General features: G+C 31.0%; 1 protein-coding gene across 1 annotated transcript; it reads right to left on the bottom strand.

Moving 5' to 3' along the window:
• Positions 1-10,324: 10,324 nt before the first annotated feature.
• Positions 10,325-14,454, bottom strand: LOC149569561 (WRKY transcription factor 72A-like). Its single transcript, XM_089817764.1, has 6 exons — positions 13,959-14,454; positions 12,794-12,865; positions 12,519-12,689; positions 12,061-12,426; positions 11,532-11,645; positions 10,325-11,436 (listed from the first exon to the last, which is right to left on the bottom strand). The coding sequence occupies exons 1-6, from the start codon at positions 14,259-14,261 to the stop codon at positions 10,540-10,542; spliced, it is 1,923 nt and encodes a 640-aa protein (XP_089673890.1). The 5' UTR covers positions 14,262-14,454; the 3' UTR covers positions 10,325-10,539.
• Positions 14,455-15,102: the final 648 nt, after the last annotated feature.

The raw sequence follows: 15,102 nt of genomic DNA, 5'->3' as shown, positions 1-15,102 counted from the left end.
GTTTTAGATACACCATTCATCATCGAGATTCTTTCTACACATAGGGGAAGCATCTCACTTGTACCTTGCCATTGTTTCTTCCAAAGGGGAGGAACATTATTCAGCACTCATGGACCAGCTTCTTCCTTGGAGCAACTATCACTGATTGGCACTTTACACTTGGGGGGCAGCTATCTTTTCTCTCTCCTTCTTCTCTCTTATGGGGGGGCCTTTTTCCTCTTATGGCATTTTGTTCTTCTCATACTTCTCTTTTATATATACTTGATGTATGTCATAATGGGGGGGTTTTGATTACTCCATCCATCCATGCATCTTGTCTTTTCATCTCTCTTTTTGGGGGAAGGTTTTTCACATGAGGTTTTCCCTCTTTCTCTACTTTATGAGAGATTGCATTTCATTATGTACATGGGTACCTAACATGGCCTAGTAGCCAGGACCCATTATGCATTTCATCCTAGTTTTTGTAAGCTTAAGTGCATTCCCCTAACTTGCACTTAAGGGGGGTGTTGGTGTTAATAATTATTCACTATTTACACTTACTTAAGTTTACTTAGGTCAATGCATTATCTTATTATTTTTTAGTGAGACACTTAGGAGTTTGCATACTTTTATGAGTTATCATGTTGACAACACTGGAGTAAGCAACTCTAATTCGACACATGGTGTCTACAACACTGGAGTTTGCATAATTAACTTAGTTGTCGTGTAGACAACATAGTTATTTATACTCCAATTTTAGCACATGGTGTCTACAACATAATTTTGTGTGCTACACCTTTGTAGGCTTATCCTCTCATCATCGCACTTACTCCTGTGCTTAATGGAGGATAACCCACTCCTGGTGGACATGTGCTTGGTTGTAAGACTTATTAGTATGTTGATTCCTAAGCATTCTAGAAGCATTCCAGAGGCTTTTATATACATGCACTCCTAGTGTAGTTTCACATTGAATTGAATATCATATCATCATTCTAATCATACTCTTTTGGTCTATTCTTGTGCTTGTGCTTGAGTTCCTTGATCTTGGGTGAATTTTTTCCTAAGGGAAATTCTTACAAGAAGGATAAACCCAATTTAGGACCCTCCTTTCCCCTTTCCTCTTCTACTCCCAATGTTAGTGATGAGTGTTAATGATGCCCTCCTTTACAACACTTTTTGAATGCGGGATCAATTTTTTTTTCTATCAATAGGAAGGATCTAAAGGACTTAATGACAATTCCAAGGGATGATGTGGTGGACCAATTTCACCTATCTAAATAGATCTTCCTATAGATTAACTATTCTAAAATTTAAAATTTGGTTCACACAATGTAATATATATTCCATTTATAGTAGAGAAGACACCTCTAGGTTTGAGTATGATGAGAATAAGATGTCGGTCATTCTAGAGAATGTGGGAAGAGATGCCATGACTTCAAAAACTAATTTTTAAGGATGCAAAGTTGGATTGGAGAAAAGATAAAATTGATTAATACAGCATGATTAACCTAATCAATTTGATTTTAAGGGATATATAGAATAATCTCAAAAGTAGATAGAAGCAAGAAGTTAGGTCTCAATTCCCTAGAAGTCCACGGATTGAGATCATGCTCTTTTAGAGATTGGTACCCATTTTTAAAAAAGGGCACTCGTATCAGGCTCGGGTGCCTAATTCGAAATTCAATAAACAAGCACCCATTTTTTTTAAATCAGGTGCCCATTTTTTATTTTCAAAAAATGGGTACCGATTTTTGAAAAAAAAAAATTTAAAATGAGCACCCATTTTTAAAAAGTAAAAACGAATACCTGTTTTTAAAAAATCGGGTACCCATTTTTTACTTTTAAAAAATGGGTGCCTGATTTTTTTTTTTTTTAAATTTAAATTTTTTTGGGGATTTTAAATGCATTTTCAATGTTGATTTTACTTTTTTAAAACAAACACCCATTTTTGAATTTCAAATAACAAGTGTCTTTTTCTTACAACATGGAGCGAGATTTTTTTCTCCTACCTTAGATTTTGGTTCGAGATAGGCTTGGTGAGACCAAGTCTATGCCTTGACCTCTCAAGATTTGGCTAAGGCATTGAACTGACAAATTCACACCTTGCCATAATTTTTAGAGGGTCTTCTCAATCAAATTTTTTTAGGAAACAAAAACCCATTAGAGTTCTCATTGTCCTAATTTTTGATATATAAATTTTATAGTGTTATGATTTTATTTACTATTTTTGCATTATTTTTTAATCAAGTGGTACCTAACTGTAAAATAGTGAGGTTTACTAACACTTTAATAACTTTATATTATATATTTTTTTCTTAAATTAATTTATATGTCATCAATCTACATACAATTCTTTTGAAGTTTTAAAAAAAAAAAAATTGAAAAAGGTGAGATTTTTAAATTATGGTGTCCGTACACAAGAAGTTTTAAAATTTATCTTTATAGCCAATAGAATAATAATAATAAGAAAAATAAGAAAAAATATTATCATCAATACTTCTTTATAGCCAATAGAATAATAATAATAAGAAAAATAAGAAAAAATATTATCATCAATACTTGGTGTGTTAGGGAACTTCCTTTAAAAGGATTTACAAAAATTCATTTATTTGTGTCAAATTATGTTGTCTGTACACAAGTGTGGTAAAGTCCTAAAACAAGGATTTTGAAAAAGTGGTTTTCAAATATCCATGCCAAAAAACAAATCTATCATATGGGTACACAAATAAATTACACATTCAAAAAATAGATTCTGAACAAAACAATTTTAATTTCTAAAATTCTTTTTTATTCAATCTGTAAATGCCTCAAATTTTGACATCAATTGATAAGAAATTTCAAAAATAGGAAAAACACTTCCACTTTTTACCCAAAAGTGAGACCCAACTTCTTGCACTTACCCAAGTGTCACGTGTTTAATAGAAAAGTGGGAAAATCTTCAATACACCAAATCACTTGATAATTCATTTGTGGATTTGGTGCAAGCATGAACATCTAGGGTTTTTTAAGAAGGTCCATGAACTCAAATACAAAGAATTATAAATGAATCTATAGAGTCAGCTAAAAATGATTTTTAGACACTAAAACTTGTACTAAAATCTTAATGTTCAATAGGACAAAGTGTTAATTTTCTTAAGAACCTCTAATAATATTTTTGTGTGTTGTGATTTTACTTTATCAAGTTATCAATATTTTTCTATGGTAGTTTAATCTTAATTGTTGTTTAGCTATTGGTGTCTTGATGAAAGCATTTTGTCAGTAAGATTTTGAATCCCTCCAAAACATAGTTTACTCCTCAATAAGATTTTGGATCCCTCAAAAACATAGTTTATTCCTAATCAAAAATATTAAATCGAACAAAAAATACTACTTAAAAAATTATGGATTATAGTAAAGTATTGTTGAACTACAATAAATTTGAATTATTTTTTATTTTATTTTTTGGATATAATTTCTAAATATAATTAGCAATAACTATTATTATCTAAATTAAGATGAGAATTCATGATAAATAATTTTTTGATAATATAAATATAAGTTTATAACTTTTTATAAATTATTTCTTCTTAAGAAAAAAATTAATTTAGGAAAGATAATAACTTGCATATTATAAGTTTTATTGTGTTTGGTTGTATTTAACATGTTACTAATCTATAAAAAAATTAATGGATTCAAATTCTTAAAATTGTGATGGCTTAATATAATTATATTTTTAAAGAATAAGTAAACAATTTAAATATGAATGTAATTTATTTAGCTAATTTTCATTGTATTTTAATGTTTTAAATTTAATTAGTAGGAGTTAAATAGTGTCTTTATATTTGTGATTATTCATTGTTTAGGTAGATAAATGATTTATTTTTTCATTAAATTAATAGGAAAAAAAGGTCATGTTCTCTTAGAAACATCTCCGTAAATATTTAAAATATCATAATAATATTACTAAAACCATACACTAACCTATAATAATCAAATATAATTTTAGTAGAATAGCAACCCTAGGAGCCTATAGTACAATGATAATAAAGCATAATAAAACTCTAACCATCCAACTCCAACCACTAGTATTATGTATAAGACTAGATGAAAAGTTTTTCAGAGTGCTTTTGTTTATAATTCAAATTAAAAATTAGTTAAAGAAATTTACATATGCCAATTTATTCTAAAATAAGAAAATCAAGTTTATATATTATGAGCAAAGCAGAATCCTTATCACTGCTAGCTTCAAGTGTTCTTTACTCACAAAATGTGACATGCATAGTGTTTTTTATAATGCTAAACATGCATATTGTTGGTTTGAAAATAGAGAATGTACATTGTGCCACCATGTGTAATGTGGCAAAGATATGCTAGAATTATTATTTCAAGCAATGAGAATAATGTGGTCTAAGCCTACACATGATATTACTCTTCCATATGTTTTGGATGAATATAATGAACTAGTGAGATGCCCATTCAATATCTTTGGGATATTGGTTGATGCATCACAATCACTGAGAATAATGTGGTCTAAGCCTACACATGATTTACTCTTCCATATGTTTTGGATGAATATAATGAACCAGTGAGATGCCCATTCAATATCTTTGGAATATTGGTTGGTGCATCACAGTCACTTTTTGGAAAAATGGGTACATAAAATGATTAAAAATATATAATAATATGAATCATCACCAAAATTCAATTGAAAGTACAAAACCATAAATATAATTTAGCTCAAGATGGACAATGCTCTTGAAAGTGGATGAAAGGGACTATTAATTGAATAACATGACATAATTAAAAGATGATATAAATGTTAGATCAAAGATTGTATCGAAATTGACCAATTAAATAATAGAACTATATTTAAGACAATTATATAAAATGAGATTCTCCATACAATCCTACAAGTAAAATGTCAATTATTTTTTGAACTTTTGATTTGTATTAATGCTCTCTGAAAAATGTTTCAACTCTTTATACTAGCTGGCTGACTCTTTTGTCATCGAGAGAGTGCATATTCAAGGTATAATTAAGAGTGTCGCTATTATAGTTGACAATTAAACCTACCCATGTACTATTGTCAGTAGTGTAGAAAAAACAGAGGTCTATAACGACTTTGATTAGAGAGCTGAGCTCATGAACAAAGAAAAGTTGGTCAGAAAAATATTTATTAAGTTTGAAGGTTGACGAAAATTGTGGAAGCTGAAGTTGATGGGATATTTAGCTGTAAGTGAAATTCTGCTGCTACAATTTACAATACAACATAGTTGACCTCAGAAAAATCTACCATGAGGTAATCTTTGGATTTTTATCTTTGGATTTTTCTACGGCTTGTTTGATGGAGATCCACAATTCTCTCTTCTTTATCTTAAAAACTATGGTTTTCACAGCTGTTATTGATTAAAATTTTGTTAGACTCGTTGGGACTGCTGATAATTCAAAGAAATCACAGATACCCAAGATGAACTTTTGGCCATTACACCACTTTTGATTTTCGGTTGGTTGTAAACTTATTGAATTGCTAACGTGAAATTCCCTTACCATATTTGAAAAATATAATTGATCTGTTGTATTATATTCTAATCAGAAGTCGTTATTTTCTTGCTACAGTTATTTACAGCACAGATGGATAATGTAATATAGTTGTTTATTCTACTCTATCATTACTTTCCTTCCTTGGAATACTCTAATTTCACCTGCCCAGTCTGTTCCCAGATTCGATTCTTATTTTCTCACGTTCAGGTGGGAGAATCTCAAGGATGTATAAAGCTTATTTTAATTTAATATAAACATATGAAGCACAGTATTATACATATTTATTATAATAATAATTTACCATTATATTTCACATCTAGATCTACTAAAAATTGATTGCATTTTACTGATCTCTTGATTAAACTTAGAATCCTAATATTTAGCAGTTATTCGGTAACTGAGATGATTAATTATATGTAATCTTTACTTATATGTTTATCTTTATTTTTTATTATTATCCTAATTTTAATTTAATGAAGTAACTATGATTTATAAATTTTGGATATTATGTTTTGATTAGATCAAGTGAGAGAAGGGTCGAACCTAACAGCAAAGTAACATCAAATTGAAATGAGAGAAGAAAAAGAATTCACAAGAAGTGAGATTGAAGAAGTTTTTTACGAACAGGTGAGACACTAGGTCTCCATCTCACCAGAAAGTTACATGTGAAGAACAAATGGGTTATACAAAGAACCTAGAACAGCAATCTAAGATTGATAAGTGTGTTTTGAAAGACTTCATTTAAAGTGAAAGAGGGCGGGCCAAACCCTTAGCAACAACAAAAAAACATTAAGTCCAGCCGACAGCAAAAAGAAGTTCACAAGAAGTGAGACACAACAACTAACTAAACACCCAACACCAGCCACACAAAAACTAGCAACCACCCAACTACACAGAGAACCCAAATAGGAACAAGCTGAACGAAGACCACTACTTGCTCAATTCCTTGAGCTTCTCTAGGAAAGAGGCCTACTTGAGGGACCTAGACAAAGCCATGTCCCAGAAGCCACATCAAATTTACCTGCAGATTAGAAACTCTTGCCCCTACCACAACTTTCCTCTATGTGTTTCCTCTTCAATTTCATCTCCTCCAACTTACTCATGATTCCTCCCCTTTGGATATTATGTTGTTTGTGATAATCTAGTATTAGACTTTGATAAAAAGATGTGAAGTACTTTTTAAAATAATGATTCTTTTATAATTAGCTATGTAATTTTTTAATCTATCTATGTCAATTTCTTGTTCATGTATTCATAAACCTAACACCCAACTAAATATGGAAATCATTTTCACCTTGTACTTAAAGGCGGAAATATCAAGATGGTACCATCTATATATAAGAAACATGGAAGCTATTTTAGTAAATTGTGATGTCTTCTTGTTTATGATTGAATTATAACTCTACTATATGCAAATCACATTTATTGTATATAAAAGATTTCATCATAGCATATACTACCATGTCAATAGTGAGTTTTCATTATGGTCTAAGGTGTTTTTTATTTAATGTCTTGTCTTCTTTGCTAAAATGTCTTAATGAATAATAGATGGACAAGTAGTCATTCTTATCCTAGGTTAGGCTTATGTATGATCTATATCCATCTTTATTTACTCAGTCTACACAAATTCTTCTAACGATGTCATTTATTTATCTTTATTTTAGTCTCATTCATTATATATTTCACAATGGAATTTCTTTAAAATTAAGATTTTGTCTAAGTTCCAATTATGAATGATCTAGGATTGACATAGTCCAATCTTGAAGTGTGTGGGAATGACCTTCAAAATTATTATTCAAATAAAGAGCGTAACTTCTCTACCACTTCATATTGTTCATTATCATATTTTAATTAACACACAATTTTGCAATATATTAGTATGCCATTGAATTTAAAGGAATTCGTATTGTTTAATTTCAGGAGGGATAAGGAAAATAATTAGAGAACACTAAACATGATTTCTAAAGTAATAAAGAATTTGAGCTAACGACTCCTCAAAATTATCATACATGAAAGATAATACAATGAATATACTTTTGCAAGTGCTTGTGGTAGAGTTTGAATGAGTGTTAACCTAATTTTAGAAAGTAGTGTGAAAAATTTTGTAAGAAAAAAATAGTAATAAAATAATAATTTAAACACAAAAATATACCATCATTAGCAACTCAAACTCATCTTTAAAATTATTTTAAAACACAAAGTATTTTTCCATTCATTTATTAGAAATGTGGATGCAACTTAGTAACAAACCAATAATGTTCAATTGATAATGCATTTGGATAGATTGCATTTACCAAAAAGACTTCTGATAAAACTATCTATGAATGAATGGAGATAATTATAATACATTGAGAAAAATAAATTAAGATATTAAAATAAGTTTAGACACCTAAGTTAACTATGTAGAAGTCAATTTTAAACTCTCTACACCCCAACGTTACCTTTGCCTTTGTGAATTTAATTATTATTATTTTTTTATATATTTTTAATTTGATTTATATTTTTTATTATTCTTCTTTTTTTATTTTATGAACTTTTATCTATATCTTTAAATTTATCATCTTTTTTCCATTTTCAAATATCATAATCACCTCATTTCTATTTTAATTTTCTTTAATCCTACTTCTAATCTATCCTTTTCAATTTTAGATATGCTCATCTAACTTTTTTAATCTTGTGTATACATTTTTTTCAACAAGTATCTTTCTCTTATATATATTTTATTTATTGAAGTGTCATTTATATTTTAATTATTATCCTTCTTTCTTTAACTTCATTTTTTTAATTTTGTATCTCTTCATTACTTAGATAGTTGGTATTTTTATTTTTTTTTCATGTTTACTATTTTATTTATTTTTTCTCTGTATTCATGCATCTTCCCTCAACCAATATTAACAATATTTAATGTAATTTTTTAGTTTGTAAATTCAATTATTTTGTTTTATCTAATTCACTTTTTAAATGATGAATTATAGAATATGAGTTGAAATGTAGATAGAAGGGAAAAAACATATATGCATTTTAAAATTTAAAAGCTCAAAATCAAGAGATAACATCATGATATTTCTCCCTCATTTTTTTTATTAGAATGAGACTTTCTTCTACACACACCTTTTCATTTGTTTCTTCCCAAGGGAAAGAGTGTTGTTTATTGATGTTCTAGATATTCTTTACATTTATGTTTATTCATTGACCATTTCCATAGGAGTTACTTTCATACAGATTGATCTATAGTCTTAGGCTTTGATCTATAGTCTTAGTCTTCTTCTCTCATGGGAAGAAGTAAATTGTATATTTTTAACGGATCTAATCCTTTGTGATCATGTTGAATGCTTCTTCATGTTTATTTTCTTACATTCTTGTGCTTCAAAATGGTTATTTTATAGATGTGTCTCATCTACTTCATATGATTTTTTAAAAAATGGTATGTATGAGAAAAGGCTCATCATCCATATATTTGTGCAGCGTTACAATATGTTTCTCCTCCCTAAGTTGCATTTAAGGTGTGGATTTGAACATCTATTATTATCTTTCAGATTCACATTCTATATCATGTTTACACTTGGTTGTAAAGCTTACTTATGTTTAACTTAGAATCATCATCTCTTTGTGTCTCATGTCATATGATTGTGATGCATGTATTATTTTTATGTTCCCTTATCCTTTTACTTTTTTTGTATAAGGAAAACCTCTTATTATCCATTTGATTATTTTATGAGCATTCGATTCATAATCTTGAAATCTATTATCTTTTTCGAATGTGTAAAAGGTTCCCTTTCATTTTATTTGAGTAAATCTTACAAATGACACTCTGATTATTAATGAATTATCTTGAGTGTTTTTACCAAAAGATATGCATGCAATGTAGCATTCAAGTTGTACACTAATATCATTTGTTTTCTAATCCTATTGTCTTTTTCCATATGTTAAATATTATAAATTGTATTGATATGATTTATGTATATAATCATCGAAATGACATATACACATATTGAGTTATTATTGTATACAAAATATTTTTTCTTGATTTGTTTCATGTAAAAAGGTTGGGATAATAAATGAGAATTATTGAGTATTCAAATACATTTAAGAAGTGGAAAAGTATGCATATCACATAAAAATGTAGAAAAGCTTATGACTTCTTTTAATTTCTAAAATTGTAATAATTTGTGAAAAAAAGATTTACCAATAGCCGCTAGAGGTTCCAGTGATCATGAGGGTTTCATGATTGATACCCCCAATTAAACTTTTTAATTAGCCTCCAAAAATGGTAACACATGTACTAATAGATGATCACACATGCACTAATAGTTGTTCTTGTTTTAGCTTTCTTGGTTGTTGATTGGACTAATGGGTATGCTGAAACCTTAACTTTAAGCTCTTGAGTCACCTATTAGGAGATCTAGGTTAATTGTTTTTATTATTTGTTGGAATGACTTATTAGTGTGTTAAGGTAGAGTAGACTCGAACTCAAGACCTTCCACATGAGAAGCTCACAAATTACAATTGTGCCATAGGCTCTTGCCTAGTTTTTCTATAATTATTAATTATTATATTACTCCTAAATATGTCTTAAAAATCGTCAATACTAAAAAATTATTTTTAAAAAATACTTCTTTATTCAATAAAATCATTTAAAATATCTTATACTATCACACTCACAAAGTTCTTAAAGATGAAGAATATATAGAAATGTTATTAAATGATACGAAACATAAATATTTCTAACTATGTTGGTGAAATAGTGTATATCACTTTACCAAAAATAATATAAATATACAGTATTTAACCAACAAAATTATAAATCTTTATGTCTTCGAACCAGTTAATAAAACCTTCATTTGATATTACTAACTAACAATAGTTTTAAACTTTTTGGGCCGGCATGGAAGAGTCTTGAGGCTTTCAATACCTTGAACATAATAAAATGCATCTAGGCTGCTTCATTTAAGTCGTGAAGGACTACAAGTCTCTCCAAAACACAAATCTTGCAACTCAATACTGGATATACAAGCAAGCCGCGAAGGACTATAAATACACTTAAGAAGCAGATGAAGATAGTACATGAGATTCTGAAGAATGGGGGCTAGACCTCAAAGCAGTTGGATCTCTCATGCCTTCTCCCCACTTGGTCTGATCTGCATTGGGTATTATATTACTTACTCCATTGCTTGCTCCCCCCTTGGATTGGATCCCTCTGCTACTGATAATGGAGGCTATGGCGTTTACAAGGGCAGTTTTGAACTTAGGATCTGAAGTAATGGAAGCAGTAGTTTGAGTAATGTTCTCAATCGGTGACTGAGAAGAGTATTTTGAGAGAGCTCCTTGGATGGCTCTTGCGGAGGGATTGTTGGGTAATGAGTTGTGAGCATTTTGGTGCTGCAAATGCAAAATCTGGCTAACAAGGTCATAGTTTGTTGTTGAAATTGATGAATTGGATGAATTGGGCCTGTGGTATGCATGATTATGTGGTTGGGTGTAGTAGAGATGAGTATTGGTCAAGGGATTCGAACTTGGAATCACTGGTAATGATTGGTTGGTATGATGTATTTGCTTAGGATGATGAAGGGTAGAATGAAAGTTGGATCCTGCAGATGGGTATTGATATGGAAGAGAGAAAGTTGGAGGCAGTGATGTGGAGAATGCTTGTAGGTTTATTTGTGAGGTGGACTTATTGGCAAGATCTAGTGTAATTGTGGGGAAGGAAGTTGAGGTGGTAATGGTGGGATTGGAGGCTATGAATTGGTCTAATCTAGAGCTGTATGAATTGTTGGCATTCATGGCTTCCATGCTTGTTGAGGTTGAACCAGAGAGGAGCATGGTGGCTGCTGATGCTGTGGTGGATGCCATGGCAGTGGCAGCCATTGGAAGTGGATGGTTGTGACTTCCCTCATATGTTGTTATAAGTATAGCCATGTCATCTGGACATCTTTGTACCTGCACCACATTGAGGCAAAACCCATTAACTTACATGATTGAAAACAATTTTTTAGCAATATTTAGATGATAGTTTAATTGAAATGTATGGATACCTGCTTTCTCACTGGGCATCCAGGGGCCACACTACAACGATAGTAAGCTCTGGGACAGGGATTGCCCTTGGCTAACTTTTGCCCATACTTCCTCCATTGACACCCATCTTGCATCTGAAAGATAAATGAGAGTTTAAACCAAAAAATAGAGTATTATATGTTAAAAAAACAAAAAAATCATTCAATGTGAATGTGATTGGTAGATTTCCATGAGATGAAAAAAATATGTTTGGTAAAAGTTACCTTTGCATTAAAGGTGGGTTGATTTTATAAGGGTCAGTAGTATACTTGATAGAAGCGGTCCTAGGTTTGAATTTTAGCTAATCTATGAAGTGTCCTAGTTTATCTATCAAAACTTTACAATTACAAAGAAAAAATATTGTCTTACCTGATCCATGAAAGGTCAACAGATATCAAGAAAATTGTTGCCTTAGCTGATTCGTGAAAACTCCACAAGTATGAAAAAAAACTGTTATCCTAACTGATTTCATGATGAATGTTCATGACTATGAAGAAAAAGTGTACTTACCACTGGGGCTTGGCATCTAACACGGACAGACACTCTGGCTTTTCTAATGGTGGGTGCAACTTCTGAATTTTCGCCAAAAGTCTTAACTTCTTTATATGAATTCATCAATTCTTCATCCGATTTAGCCTGGCTGATTGTTGGAGAGACGCTCCTTTCTTTATTTTCTTTCCATGTTTCATCTTCATCCTTGAAAGCTAAGCTTAGATTGAACCCTTTGAGGTCCTCCTGTTGCCCTTTTGTAGTGTGTACAACATCTTTCCCACATTCCCCGCCAAAGGTTTCTTCCTTGGCAGCTTTAGTCGAAGAGAATTTTGTCCCAAGAGACAAAGCCACCATATCTGACTCCTCCTCCCACTTTTTTGATTCCTGAAATAATATCCATCAAAAGCTTTGAGTTATCTGTTTGTAATGACTGATATGAACATTAATGGTCATTTTTTTATTCTATCAATGCTCACCTTTGGAATTTCTTCTGGCTGTGGACTGTTTTCTTGTTGCTTATTTTGCTGTGTAACACTCAGTAGGTGCAACTGAAGGTTTTGATAATTGTTCATCATCTCAGATAAAGCCAATTTCAACTTCTTGTTTTCCTCTTTCATCCGGCCTATTACTACTTGCAGAGACTCGAGCTATTCACGCACAACCAAAACCAATAAGACTACATGCAGTTAACAAAATTATTCTGGCCAAAGTGAGCAAGAGATTGAAAGAGAGATAAAGAATCGATCATTACCTCACTTCCAGAAATAGACTCTTGTGGTGAGCTACAATCTGATCGATAGTTCGTATTCATTTCCTTTTGGATCTGCAAACCCACATCAATTTTTGTTTCAATGTCTTAGCTGGCCGTAACCAGTTAGTGCTGAATGCTATTATTATTGAATAATTTAACTGAACATAGAACTCTCAACCAAGATGAATCTTGAGAGTATTCAATGAGAGTTAAAAGAATAACAAAAATAACGTATTCTATTACTTTAGCATCATAACATCAATTAAAGTTGATTACTTTTAATGGGTTGTGTGTTAATGAGAGAAGATTAAAGATACAAGGATTTTTCAGTGGTAAAACTAATCTTCAGAGACAATTCTTTAATCGTACCAAATTCAAAGAGAAAGAGTGTTAATTAAATTATGGAATTTGTTCGAGGACAATAGATTTATAAGACTGTGATAACATCCATCAGATAAGAAGAGTCTAATTGTTTGTTTTAAATACACATAAACACACATTTTGTTATTTGGGACATCTAAAATTCAAATAACAAATTAAATATTAGTGGTATAGATTCGCTGGTACACCAAAGTTTACAGGTATTAGTGAACTTCGAAATCAGCATCCTCATTAATATTCAGACTAGTGCTTAATTCGGCAAGTTAAGCCATAAGTAATTTTTTAAGTATACCTAGTAGTCCGAGCAAATTGATCTTAGATTGAATCTCTGATATTATAAATAGACTTGAAACTACACCAAAAACTTTTAGTGAATTTCCAAAACAAAATTTCCACCTATACCTAAAATAATGGAGAATCAACAAGATCAATTCCTAATGACAATTATACCAACAATCAAATAAATTCAATACCTATATTATTAGTTGACAATACAATATAAGCACACCCAATACTAAATATAGATTTGAACTCAAGTTGATACTATCTATAAGTTTTTCATTGCATCAAACCTTTAAAATGATAGTGAACTTCTAAATCAACATCACTATTTCTACCCCAAAATAACGATTAAATCACAAGATCAATTCTTTCAAATGCACATAATAATGAAACAATAAGATGAATCCATTGTCTATGCTGATTAACAACACTACCCAATACTTCAAAAGAATCATATCACTTCTTGATTCAAACCAAATCAAAGTGAGGAGAAGTTACATACCTTGGATTGTTCTGTAATCTCACAATCAGTGAAAGAAACAGGGAACTTCTGACAATCATAATCCTCCATAGCCTTTCTCTCCTCATCTTCTCCAACATTCCTTTCAACCTGCTCCAAATCATCCACCAAATTCCTCATAACCATTGAATCCCCTCCATCAAAATCGTCCTCTTCCATTATCTCCATTGGCCGACTACTTTCCAAGATCCTCATCTTTCTGAAATTATTAATACCCATTTGATGAGGATGATCAGCATCATCATTATCATCAATCACGGAATCCATTACAAGAGGCCTTTTCATTTGCCCACCCTCGTGACTCACTTCAATCACAAATACAAATTGCAAATGCCCCTCAAATCATATATAACAAACAAACAAAGAAACTATGAATGAAACAAGAGAGTGAAAAGCATCTTGCATATAAATTCAACGCCTGACATCCTTTTTGAACATGACCATCGCCGGATGCTCCGTTATCTCTTCAAATTCTAAAACTATTGCTAAACAATTTTCAATTTACGAAGCCCAACAAACGTGTAAAACCGTTGACCTCCATTAAATAAACTCTCCAGCTGGGAAAGTAAGACGCAGTCTTCGTCAATGCTATTTACTATTATCTGCATCGCTCCTTGCACGTAACTTTCCCACAAAGTAAGATTTATTTTTATTTATTGCAGGGTACCATTTTTCTATCTTACTTTGAAAAGTAGGTTTAGATTTATTTTTCTTGATGGAATCATACCGTGAGAGAGAAGTCGAAAAACCAATTTAAAATAGGGATTCAGTTCTATTATGGGCTTCAGGTCTGACAGAGATTTTAATTCTATGAACTGCAAAGTTTAGCCTTTTGTCAGAGATTATTATGTGAATATTTATTTTTATGTAGTTGCATTGACGTGTTCTCGTTTTGCGTGAATATTTTATACACGCTTTTGACTTTAGGGTTTCCTATATGTAATCACATATATGTCTATGTAATACTCTCAAATAAGGAAACTTCTGGTATTATTTGGAAAGACAAGGCCATGATTGGTTGGCTCTGATTTCAAAAGTCAAGTGGGCGTAGTTAAAAGAGTCTTGAGTTATTTCTTGAGACTTTCCTTTATTGAAGGCGAGTCTTTGTTTGATCAATTCAAGTATT

Source organism: Cupressus sempervirens, chromosome 3 (genome assembly GCF_028749045.1).
Source record: "Cupressus sempervirens isolate cs-2001-9-10 chromosome 3, ASM2874904v1, whole genome shotgun sequence".
NCBI classification, from domain to species: Eukaryota; Viridiplantae; Streptophyta; class Pinopsida; order Cupressales; family Cupressaceae; genus Cupressus; species Cupressus sempervirens.
The sequence above is the reverse complement of the archived record's forward strand: the minus strand, read 5'-3'. Positions and strand labels throughout refer to the sequence as shown.